The 12,779-nt window shown below is 39.2% G+C and overlaps 1 protein-coding gene across 2 annotated transcripts in view; it reads right to left on the bottom strand.

Annotated features, from left to right (window-relative positions):
- The window catches only part of BOD1L1 (biorientation of chromosomes in cell division 1 like 1), a 52,370-nt gene that overhangs the window by 27,606 nt on the left and 11,985 nt on the right, over positions 1–12,779 (bottom strand). For both annotated transcript variants that reach the window (XM_024202213.2, XM_024202214.2), the window contains exons 10-12: positions 5,314–11,539; positions 3,326–3,393; positions 2,263–2,332 (exon numbers count right to left, since the gene is read on the bottom strand). In XM_024202213.2, the coding sequence (XP_024057981.2) occupies positions 2,263–2,332; positions 3,326–3,393; positions 5,314–11,539 (6,364 nt within the window). The remainder of the gene's footprint in view (positions 1–2,262; positions 2,333–3,325; positions 3,394–5,313; positions 11,540–12,779) is intronic.

The following is a 12,779-nucleotide window of genomic DNA, read 5'->3' as shown; positions in this document are numbered from 1 at the left end:
TGGCTGTAGGTCTTCAACTCTAAACTATTTAGGGAAGGGACTGTGTCTTTAATTTCCTTGGACAGTGCCATGCACACCTAGCGTTATCCCTGTTATCTTTTGTAATTCAACTTAGTCTTGTTATCTAGTTGTTGCAATAATTGATGATGATCTGTTTCTAAGTCATGTGGCAAATGTCCTTACAAAATTACCTGGAGCACAAACTCCATCAAGAAGAAAGGAAAAAATATAAAAAAACCATTCTAAGCAGTACTGTTTTTTTTTCAGCCTTATAAGCATAACAAAACAACTGCAATAAATATTTGAAAATAATACTTGGAGAAGGAATTAAGTGAGTGCAGAAACATTTGCAGTGGAAGAGATTTTTAACAGGTTACATAGTCCTAAAAATAACTCAGCCTTTAACTTGAGAAAATACAATTTTCCCATCATTCAACTTATAAATGCTCTTCAAACTGTGGCAAATGGATATGAACTTGCTATCTTCTGGCTAGGAGGGAAGACACATGAAATCTTCCTCTGAAGCCAGTACTGAAGACACTGTGACTCAGCCATAATAGAAATGCAATTACTAGTACCATCTCTGCAAAAGACTTGTTAAAACACTAAAAACAAGGACATTCTAAGTTTAGTCCTACATCCCTATGGGAAGGTTGCTGTATTTTACCTGAATACTGACAACATTATGAGAACATTAACAGTTTATAATCTGCTTGCAATTAGTAATCTTCCATAGAGGCCAACATGGGAAATAAGGGGATGGAAACGAGATAGAGAAAAATTACCTCTGAGATTGCTGTCTCAAGCAATTAATAGTAGCATCTGAAGATTTATGAAGCAAATTTCTAGTGTATTACTGAGGCACTTTGATGCTCTGATTTAACCTTTTAGAAAGGCTATTTCCATTCAATACAAATTCATAGGATAAGCCACTTTTGTCATGTTACAATAGCATGTTTCCAACCCCCAACCCAACATATTTATTCTATTCCATTGAAAAGTGTGGCTCAGAGCTGGGTACCAAATGATATGGCAATACAGTTACCTGAGTGTGAATTAATTGGAGAGTTGTGGGGGGAGGAGAAGGAGGAGAACTGAGCCTAAGCCAGGCTCAGTTTCCCCCCCTAACTCTCCAATTAATTCACACCCAGGAGTTTTCATTAACTTCTCCTCTTGGGGTCTGCTTTATTGAACCATTCTAGTTATATAATAAAAGTGAGTTTTCTTGGTCCTTCCAGGTTCAAATCATTCCTCACCTGGTCAGCAGGATTCTCTGCAGCCACACTTCAAGAGACTGCAGTTCTTCCTCAACCAAGCTGTGCAGGTTCCTCCACAGTCTTCTTTCTAGGGCCTATCCCTAAATTCTGACAAGCTTCCCTAACTTGCCACAATCCTTGCTCTACTACCAGAGCCTTCCTGCTCCTCATGTCTCGTCCAGTAAGTCTTGTCCTGTAAGTCCACAGATAGCCTATGCAGCCCAGCTTATAGGAGGTGCTGCAGCGTCATGTGACCCTTGATCACCTGACTTCATCACAGAGCAGAGCTTGGGGCCTTTAACCCCCTGTGATATTAAATAAATTAAAAAAAAAAAAAAGTATTAACTTAAACTGCTTTTCCTTGGGTATTATTTCTAAAGCAATGGGTCAAGAAACTCCCAAATATGAAAATGTAAACCACTGTCATCATAAAAATGTAGAGACACATAACTAAGGACAGAAATAATCACTCTTATAATCTAGTTTGTCCAGCTGCAGAACACAGGCCATAGGACTTCCCTGAATTAATTCCTATTTGAAGTAGAGCATATATCTTTCAAGTTAAGATTGAGTGGTTTTTCTAAAAATTGCCAGAGATGGAGACTCCACCACAAGCCCTAATAAATTGTTCCAAAGGCTAATTATCCTAAATGTTACAAATGTACACCTTATCTCCAGTCTGAATTTATCTAGCTTCAACTTCTAACCATTCCCATAAATACTTCTGTCTGCTAGACTGAAGGGTTCATTATCAAATTTTTGTTCCCAATGTAGGTATCAGACTGTAATCAAGTCACCCCTTAATCTTCTTTTTGTTAAGCTAAACAGAGTATATCACTAAGGTATGTTTTCCAATCCTTTAATCATTCTTGTGGGTCTTCTCTAAACCCGCTCCTATTTGTCAATATCCTTCTTGAATTGTGGACCTGAGAACTGGACAAAATATTTCAGTAGTGGTTGCACCAGTGCCAAACAGGCGTACTAAGCCACAACAAAATATATCTACCTTTTAGACACTCTTCAGTATGAGACTCCTCATGCAGTTCTTCCCTTGTTGGACTTCTAGACTTTTGTGGCTAAAAGCAGCATACAAAGAAAACAAAATACTTCAGGTCTATGGGGGAAAAAAATTGGCTCGTATCCATAGTAACATAGTAACTGTATAGCCTCAGTGAAGCAGTGGAGAGAGCTTTGAATTACAAGATTTTAAACAGCTTTTCAATCAAATATTGATACATCATATTAGTTTAGTAGTGGGGATTAGCAGTATTATATCACCAAAAAGTACAGCACCATTAGTTCTACTTAACTGTTAAATCTGCCACAGAAACAATAGATTATTGTAATGTAGAGATCTCAAGAGAAATCACTTGAAATCCAGATGCAGTTTCTAGGGATTATTCTCCCTGTAAGTGAAGTTCTCTGAAGGTACTTTAGTAAAAATCTAGATTAGTGGTGTATTCCATCTACAAGTTCTTCTAAAGTAATTATCAGCAGAGTATGTAGCTGTTGTGGCAATAAAAATATTTTCCTTAGACAGTCAATTTTTCCAGTCTTCCCTGGCTTTCTCTTGAAACAAGTGATTTTGCAGCTCAGCACAAAAAAGTGGAGCAGAGAAAATGAATATCAGTAGCATCTGTTCATTTCAAAATACCTAACTAATGGATATTAAGGATTATAAAATTTATGAATGCATAAGTATGTTCAGAAGAACTATTTATCATAATAAGCATATTCACAATATGACTCCAACCCTTAAAAAAAAAGGGGGGGGCACAGTTTGGGACATTATGTAGCTATTTAAAAGGGGGAATTACACCATTGGAACAGGCAACAGATTCTACTGCTGAATAATCTGTAAAGTGCACGTGTGCAATTTAAATACGAGTCACTTGAAAAGCTGCAGCTAAATATCTGGAGAATGTCCCTTTAAAAGCTTGCAAGATTCAAATTCAGTTTTAGTTGCACACACATTCTATTTAAATAGAAATACATATAAAAAAGAAAATTTAAACTTAAGATTGTGCACAACTACACAGGAGAGAATGTTATCGCTATTTTCAAAATACCTCTTCAGTTTTCAAGTTCGTTTTCAGTTCCAGTTCTTCAGCCAAGATTGGTAAAGTTTCTTTCTTGCCTGATGAAATATAAGTAGATTAACAATTATTTGATATATTTGAATAGAACCGCAATAGGACTGCTGTTCCCCAGGAACATTATATAAAGTTCATGCATCTGATGTAGCTACCCCAGTGATGAAATGAATTAATCATTTTGAAAATAATCTGTCCCCCACAAAATAAAGTTCACTCTCCCATCCACTTTTTTACGTTTTGATGGAAGAGTTGGGGTAGAGAACATTGGATCCCAGGTTTCTCTCAGCTTAATTTTGATGCTTGATTTTGAAAATTATGGAAAGTATTCAATATTTTATTTTAAATACTGTTAGTAATATCAACAGACTTCATTAGGTAAAAATCTAAATAGACCATTAAGACTGTATGAGTCACTAGATAGCTCAGGAGTTGCACTAAGGGACATAAATCAAGATTTTTTTTTTTAAAAAAAAGGTGCCTAAAGTTAAGAGTTTAAGTCCATAATTAGGCATTCAAATAAATGACCAGATTTTCAGAGAGGCTAAATATTCAATAGCTCCAACTAATATAATGATTGTCTTTTTGCAAGATCCTGAAGAGTCTTCCCCCCCCGCCCCGACACACTCTTCAAATGGGAGCCACAGGATGCTCCACGCCTCTGAAAATCAGGTCAATTAATTACATATCTAAATATGGATTCTGAAGTCTTCAGGAACTCATTTTTGAAAATCTTATTAACTAAAAGTCATTACCATCTGAAGGCTGCTTGATGATCTATGTGAAATGACTCACTGGTTGCAGTCCACCAAATAAAATGAGTACAACTGGCATCCATGTAGGCTGTTTCAGTGGAGAACAAAAATTGAATAGGAAGATTGGACTACCCAGTATTCCCCAGAGGAGACAGGGTTGAGGAAGATTTGCAGGGCAATGAGTGGAAGTTTGCATTGTCATGGCCCATACTTGTCCCTATTCTATACATAGTGAACTTCAGTCTTCAGGTTTGTCAATTTGGCATATTTTCTGGAAACTAAATTTGTCTTACAATGTTTAATGTATTTCTTCTACCTTTATTAGTGAGAAAACCTGAGAGAGAAGAAGAAAGCATTTATAAAAGGAAAATTACTTGACCAGTATTTTCTGTTTCCTTTACTATTAATGAAGATATAGTATATCTGAGAGCTTTCTTTCTTTTACAGCCCAATTTCTTCTGAATCTGCAATGAAGTAACTCTGATGCTGGCAGCTCATGTCGAGGTCCCCATGTCTCAACTGACCACTGACAAATACATAGCTAGAATCACATGTGTGTTACCATTGTTAAAAGAAGTATGAATTATAAGAATGTGTTGAGACTTTATTGAATGCTTGTCAGTTGCTGCATGCATTAATTTCATTCATAACATCTGTAATCCCATATTGAAAGGTAATATTTGAGCAGTCGTATTGTGAGCCTCTGTGACTGTGTAAGTCAGTAGACAGGAAAGATACATTAGTTAGGGTATGTCTACACTACCCGCTGGATCGGCGGGTAGTGATTGAATCCCGAACGCGCTTCCTGTCGACTCCGGAACTCCACCAGGGCGAGAGGTGGAAGCGGAGTCGATGGGGGAGCAGCGGCCGTCGATTCCGCGCTGCAAGGACGCGAAGTAAGTCAATCTAAGTCGATCTAAGATACGTCGACTTCAGCTACGCTATCCTCGTAGTTGAAGTTGCATATCTTAGATCTATCCCCCCCCCCCCCCCCCGCAAGTGTAGACCAGGCCTTAATGGGAGAGGCTGATTTTCATGAGAAGGTGTTACACCCTTCTCAAAAGAAAAGATCCATCAGTACCAGACAGACCATTATAGGGCGTTTCAACAGAATTTCCCCTACATATGTAGATTCAGGAACTACAAAGTATGTTAGGTACATGCAGTTTATAAATCAAAGGGGGTGCGGAAGGGAAGAGAAAACCTTACCTGAATTGAAGCTTGTATTTTGTTGAAAAGAAACTTCGATTCCAAGGTTATCATTTACTTCCACGGTGTTCTTTTTGCCATCATTCTCAAATTGTTTATCCATATGCGACACAGGGAAGTCACTCTTTTCTCCCAGTTTTGCTTCTACAGTTATTTCACCCTGATTGGTATTTACAGTCCATTTGCTTTCATGTTCAGAAACTAGCGGAAGAGTTTGTGCCCTAGGAGGTGAAGTCCTTGCTTCAGAAAAGTCACTTTCTAATAATAAGCTACTGTTAACATTATAGTCTATGTTTTTAAAGTTATCATTCCTCTTTGCTTCTTCTGAAGGAATACAAGGTTCTGATGTAACTTCCACATATGGAATATACTCTTCTGCTCTTTCACCACTTGCACCCAACTCTGTAGAAGGGCTAACAATGACTGTAGACTCTGTACTGATCTCCATACAGAGGGCTTCATCTATACTTATGAGGTTCACTGTAGTCTCAGCTGTTTCTGCAACTTCAGTGTCGGATGTGATCTTAGCTACTACTGATTCTCCCATCACAGCATCCTCATGAATCTCCTTTTCTCCCCTATATATGCATTCATCTACTTCTCTACCACCCACAGGCAAAGAACTATCACTTTTTTCTGGGCCTGTAGATGACAGGATGCATTCAATTTCTTTGGTACTATTAAAGATGACATTTTCATCTTTTACTTCTGTATTTGCAGCAACGAGCTGACTTTCCTCTATGACTGAGAAGGTGAAAAGACTGTCACATTCTTCCATTGTACTGAGAGTGATCACAGCACCTTCCTCTTTATCGTCTATACTTGAAGCAATGTGTTGATCTTCATTGCTGCTGGCAACTCTCAGCATTGGAGCCCCACATTCTACCACCTTTCTAACAATAATCATAGAACCACCACTTTTTCCTTCTGTGTTTAGAGCAGTTAGTTCACGCTGCTCATCTCTCGCTGCACTGGTCTCAACAACCTTACATTCTTCTGCTGCATCTGGGGCGATCATGGAACCCTCATCTTTTTCTTTTCTTTCTGCTGTAATGAGTTGACTTTCAGCTTGTGTGGCTGCACTGATCAGGACTATCTCACATTCTTCTGTCCCACTTCTGGTGATCATGGCAGCCTCCAGTCTTCCTTCTGTTCCTGAAGCAGTGAGTTGATCTTCATCTTGTGTGGCTGCACTGGGCATAGGAGCCTCAAAATAGTCCATACTTGTGGAGATCATGGCAGTGTCACTTTTTGCTTCTGTGCCTGCAGCAACATGCTGAATCCTATCCTCTGTGGCTTCACTGGACACGAGGATCACTTGTTCTTCCATTATACTTGTGGAAATCATAGCACACTCATCTTTTTCTTCTTTGCCACTTGCAGTGGGAGGATTTCCATCATCTCTAGCACTGGATGCACTGGGCATGGCAACCTCATATATCTCCATGTCTATACAAAACATAGTACTCTCATTCACTTCTTCTTTTCTTGCAGCAGTGACCTGACTATTATATTCCATAGCTACACTGGGCATGGGAGTCTCAAATTCTTCCACAATACTGGTGGAAATCATTGTGCACTCATCTTTTGCTTGTTTACTGCTGGCAGTGTATGTAGTCTCTTTGAATTCTGTGACTGTACTAGGCCTGGGAGCCTCAAATTCTTCCTTGTCTATTAAGACCACAGTGCTTTCATTTTCATCTGTTCTTGCAAGAGTGAGGGAACCTTCTTCAATTTCTGTGGCTGAACATGGCATGGGAGCATCACCTTCTTCTACGGTACTGGTAGAGATCACGTCACCTTTAGCTTTTTCTTCATCAGTAGAAGCAGGAGGACTCTCATCTTTCTTTGTGACTGCACTGGTTATGGGACTCTCACATTTTCTGCCATGACTTCCATTGGCACTATTGCCATTCTTTTCTTCAGCTGCAGCAGCAGACTGACCCTTATCTTTCTCTACACTAGTCATTGGACCCTCATATGCTTCAACATCTATAGACATCATGGCATCCTCATCTTCTTCTGTATTTGGGGTCAGAGTGTCATTTGCTATGCTTGCACTTGTCACGCTGCTCTCAACTATCCCCTTTGCACTTTTGCAGATTATGCCACCATTAGCTTCTTTCTTTGCACCAGTATTGCTGTCAACCCCATCTTTATTTATATTTGTAGCAGCCATACCAGACTCAGCTTCTACTTGTTCTGCAACTATGCAAATAATCGAACTTTCACCTTCTGACGCTATACAAATGAGTGCACTTTCACCTTCTAGTCCTGCACAGGTTGAAGCATGCTCTATTTCTTCATTTCCTCTTCCTGTACTGGTCACAATACCCTCACCTTCTTCATCTTCTTCTTTTGCACCTGTGCTAGTCACAAAGCCTTCATCGTCACAAGGCCCTATGCTGATCATAGTGATAGTAGCTTCTTCTTTTGCTCCTGTACTGTCCATTGCACTTTCACATTTTTCTACATCTAAGCCAACTGCAAAACCTTCATTGCTATCTTCTAGTCCTGTGCAGACTGCTGCAGTCTCAGCATCATCTTCTGCTATTATGCCTGTGCTGGTCACTGCACTTTCACCATTTACAATATCTTCACCTTTGTCAGCACTTGTTCCACTCATGGTATTGTTGTTCATGACCATTTCAACACATGCACCAGTTACAGCACTGTCTTCTTGTGCATCTACACCAGTCACTGAGCCAATTATGAAGCCATGACCTCTTTCTTCTGCACCTGTACAAGTCACAGCACCCTCACTTTCTTTTAACTGGTCAGCACCAGTTACATTGCTCTGGCATTCATTTGAATTGTTGCTGCTCATGGATCCTTCACCTGCTTCTGTGCCTGCACTGGTTACAGCACCATCACTTTCAATTTCACCTATACAGGTAACAGAACCTTCAAATTTGCCTGTACGTCTACAAGTTGAAGTCTTGCACTTCTCTTCCGAGCCTGCACTAGTTACAGCATCATCTTTTTCTTCTGTCCCAGCACTGTTCACATTATCCTCAATTTCTATTCTGCCTGCATTGACTGAATCTTTACCATTTTCTTCTGTATAAATCATGGTGCACTCAGCACTTTCTCCTTCCTTTGTACTAGTTAGGAAACTTTCTGTTTCTGCAAATCCTCCAGTGACAACACCGCTACCTTCTTCAGCTGCTGCAACAGTACATTCACCATCTGCTTCTGTGCTGAAACTGACACCTTCATTACTTTTCGCCCATATACTTGTCGTGAAACCTTCATCGGCTTCTATGCTTGTGCAGATTAAAGTAACCTCACTTTCTTCTTCTGAGCAAGTAGTTGTGGCATCACTTTCCTTTTCAGAGTGTATTGCAGCACCCTCACCTTTTCCTTCTCCTGTACTAGTGGCCATTACAGTGCTCTCAATCATTTTCTCTGTGCTAGTTCCTATTGCAGTGGCCTCAGTTGTTTCTAGCCTGTTGTATATGTGATCAACACTTCCTGCACTGGTGCCCACTACATTGCTTTCATTTTGAGCTTCAGTGTCAGTTATTATGCCATCACCTTCTTCTGCTCCACTAACTATAAAAGAGTCTTTAATTATTTCTTCTGGAACTCTTATAACATTCATTGGCACTAGCAACAAAGAAGATTCTACCACGTCACCCATATCATGTCCTTCACTCTTTTTGATAATATCCACCATGGTACCCTTTTCTTCCTTTGCAGCAGCACCTATATTTAAGTTATCATCACTTTCTTTTTTCCCCAGATTCATCAAGACAGATTTTTTCATGCTTATACCTTCATGATCCGCAGCTTGGTCAGTCATCGAGCTTTTGCCTTCTATTCCACCAGTTACATTATACACATTTCTTCTTTGCACACTATCTAACATAGTCACTTGATCATAACCTTCTTGTATACTTACATCACCCATGCTCTCTCCTACTGCTTGTTCACCAATTAGACAAGTCTCACCATCTTTTTTTTCAGTGTTTATCATGGTGACCTCAGCTTCTTTCATAACACAACCTAGCACAGGGCTACCCTGTTGTTCCATGTATGCAGTTTGTGTTGCACTATTGTCTAAAATAAAGGAGTCTTTCTTTAAACAAATCTTATCTAAAGTATGAGATTCCTCTTTAGCTACATTAGGCAAAGAGTCTGTGAAGTCTGAGATACATATATCCATGGACTTTTTATGGGAAGCATCTTGTCTGGATGAATTAATTGCTAAAGAAAGACTTTCTTCAATAGGATTGACTTTGTTTAAATTTTTTGGTTTTCTGGCATCTTCTGAAGTCTGCTCCTTAATAGGAGCATTAAGTAAAATTCTGCCACTTGTTTCATACACAATGTTCATTTGATACGCCCCTTGTTTAATGGGTCCTTGCTCCTCAGAAGCTTGTTTGGACATAGTATCTAGTGCATCAACTCCTTCAATAGGATTTTTTTCATGTTCAATGGTTTGTTCAGAATTTCTGTCAGCTGGAAACTCTGATACACATGCTTCAAAATCCGCCAATCTGTTTCTTAATTCATTTTTTGAATTATGTAGGTTCATATTTTCTTTTGCAGTATTTTCAGAGTCCATGTCTAGTAGTGAATTACTACTGCTTTTTTCTTCAATTTTAGATGCTTCATGTACCTTTGCATATGTTTGTTCTGAATCAACTTCCATTGGCTCTTCTCCTTGTTCAGAATGTAACAAGCCATCACTAGTCCTGATTGGTCTTTGAGTGGCTGGAATATGACTGGTTACAAATATATCAGTTGCTAATTTTTCCTCTTCCATTGTCATTTCATGGGCTGACAAGTTTCCTTTTTTATTTTCACAAGATAATTTCTTACTTGACTTTTTATCCATAATCATAATCCCTTGCACCTTTTCATGGCTACTGTCTATTTCTTTAATATCTTTGTCCTCCAATTTGTTACTCTCTTCCTTCTTCTTCATTTCCTTATTGCTATGCTTTAAGTTTCTGCTTTTGTGACCTTCTACTGACAGCTTTCTTTCTAGTTTGGAATAACTTAAATCTTTATCACTCTTATTTTTCTCTTTTACAGTTACCTTTTCGCCTGCTTGTAACTTAACTCTGTGGCTAAAGTCTTTTTGTGAACTATAAATTGAGTGCATCCCACTTTCTACCTCAAAATCAACATTGCTTTCATCAAACACTTTATCTTCATTCTTGGATTTGCGTTGTTTATCAGTGTCATTCTCTTCCATATTCTTATCTTTGTCTGGTTTCTGAATAGTCTCGTGTTTTGTAAAACTTTCTTGTAATTCTGTTTCAATTGGTTTGGATTGTTTACTGTGACACTTAGATTTAGACTTTAACAAAAACTTGTCTTCTAAGAAGCTCTTCGATCTTCGTCTATCTCTGTGAATACTATCTTCTTGCCTTAAATTACTATCTGAATTAGTTGATTCTATTTCATGTTTATCTTCTGAATAGCTTTCACTCTTTCTCTGTGATGAAGAAACAAGTTGCTTAGAATTACCTTGAGAATCCTTCTGTGGCCTAGAATCACTTGATGACCTTTTGGACTTGTATTCCGCTCTTGACTTTTCTGTTGAAATGTGTCTGTCTTTTTTGTTATTTTCTTTACGCAACATTTCTTCATTTTTTAAAGTATATTCAGAAACATTTTTTCCATCTTTGCTAGTTGTTGATATTTTCCTTTCGCTTCTGTGTTTACTTTTTTTTTCAGATTTATCATCTGATGGAACCTTTGTTTGTTGATTATGTTTTTGAACACTATCCTCGCCTTTCAAGCTTCTCTCAAAAGAATGGAGGTCAATATCTTCACTTATTTTATGTACACTGTCTCCTTTATATTTATGTTTTACTAACAATTTATCTTCTGAAAGAGTTCTCTCTTTTTCATTTTTATCTCTAAATGATTTGAGTTCTTTCTTGGGAACATTTCTCAAATTTTGAATTTCTGTATCATCTTTTTTCAGATGTTTTTCATTTTTAAAGGCATATTTCTGCTTCTGCAGTTCATCAGTACTAATCTCAGCTCTCTCCAGCTGCTTTTTGGGATCCCTTGTTTCTGTGTCCTGCTGCGTTCCTTCTATCTGAAGAGAGGTAGAGGTTTTTCTTTTATGTTCTCTTTCCACTTTAGGATCATTTTTGCTTTCCTCAGTTGAATGTACTGACTCTGAAACTCTTCTAACAGGCTTAGTCACTTCGCTTTTTCCATGATTATGCTTCAGCTCCTTTGAAGAGATTTTTTCACAGGTCTAAAACAACAGCACCAAAAATCAGTACATTCACTACACTGAGGAATCCATTTATCATCTTAATTTAGATCTTTGAAATAATTTGTTACATAATATTTCTTGTAAGAACCCCAAATTAATTTCCCTGCTCCCAATAGGTACAAATATGAAATAATAATCAGAATTAGCAGGCCTCCCTGAATTATTTTCTGTTTGAACTAGAGCTTATCTTTAAAATAAATCCAATCTTGATTTAAAAATTTCTAGTGATGAAGAATCTCACCACCTTTGGGTAAATTGTTCCAATGGTTAATCACTCTCACTATTAAAAAACTGCACCTTATTTCCAGTCTGATTTTGTCAAGCTTGAATTTCCAGCCACTAAATCTTGTTACAGTAAAAGCTTTGTTATCCAGCGTGTTGGAGGAATGGGGAGTGCCGGTAAGTAAAAAATTCTGGTTAACTAAGAGGGAGGAAGTTTGGGTGCGGGAGGGGGCTCAGGGGTGGGTGGCGGGGTGTGTATGTGCAGGCTTTGGAAAGGAGTTTGGGTGAAGGAGGGGGCATGGGGCAGGGGGCTGGGGCATGGGAGGGGTTTTGGGGTGCCGGATCCGGGCGGCGCTCACCTAGGGTGGCTCCCTGGAAGTGGCAGCATATCTCTGCTGCTCCTAGGCGGAGGCGCAGCCCCTGCAGCTTGCATTGGCCGCAGTTCCCAGCCAACGGGAGCTGCAGAGCCAGCACTCGGGATGGTGCAGTGCCTAGAGCCCCTGTGGCCGTTCCTCCGCCTAGGAGCAGCAGGGACATGTCGCCACTTCCGGGGAGCCATGCAGCGCCACGTAATGAGCCTGCCGGCCCCGCACCAACCGGACTTTTAATAGCCTGGTCAGCGGTGCTGATCGGAGCCGCCAGGACCCCTTTTTGACCAGGCGTTCCGGTGAAAAAACGGACACCTGGCAACCCTACTGAAGATCAGAAATGTTGATTTATAGAGCTTTCCGGTTGGTAAAGTGCCAGAAAACACAAATTTTACTGTATATCTGTCTGCTAGAAGGAGAGCCCTGTTATCAAATTTCTGTTCCCCATCCATAAACTGATCAAAATCACCCCTTAAACCCTCTCTTTGATAAGCTAAACAAATGAAACTTCTTGAATCTCTCCTATAAGGCACGCTTACCAAATCTTTTATAATTCTCATAGCTCTTCTTTGAACCCTCTCCAATTTTTCAACATCTTTCTTGAAGTATGAATGCCAGAGCTGGACACA

Source organism: Terrapene carolina, unplaced genomic scaffold (assembly GCF_002925995.2).
Source record: "Terrapene carolina triunguis isolate 2854851 unplaced genomic scaffold, T_m_triunguis-2.0 Scaffold66, whole genome shotgun sequence".
In the NCBI taxonomy this organism is placed as follows: Eukaryota; Metazoa; Chordata; order Testudines; family Emydidae; genus Terrapene; species Terrapene triunguis.
The sequence above is the reverse complement of the archived record's forward strand: the minus strand, read 5'-3'. Positions and strand labels throughout refer to the sequence as shown.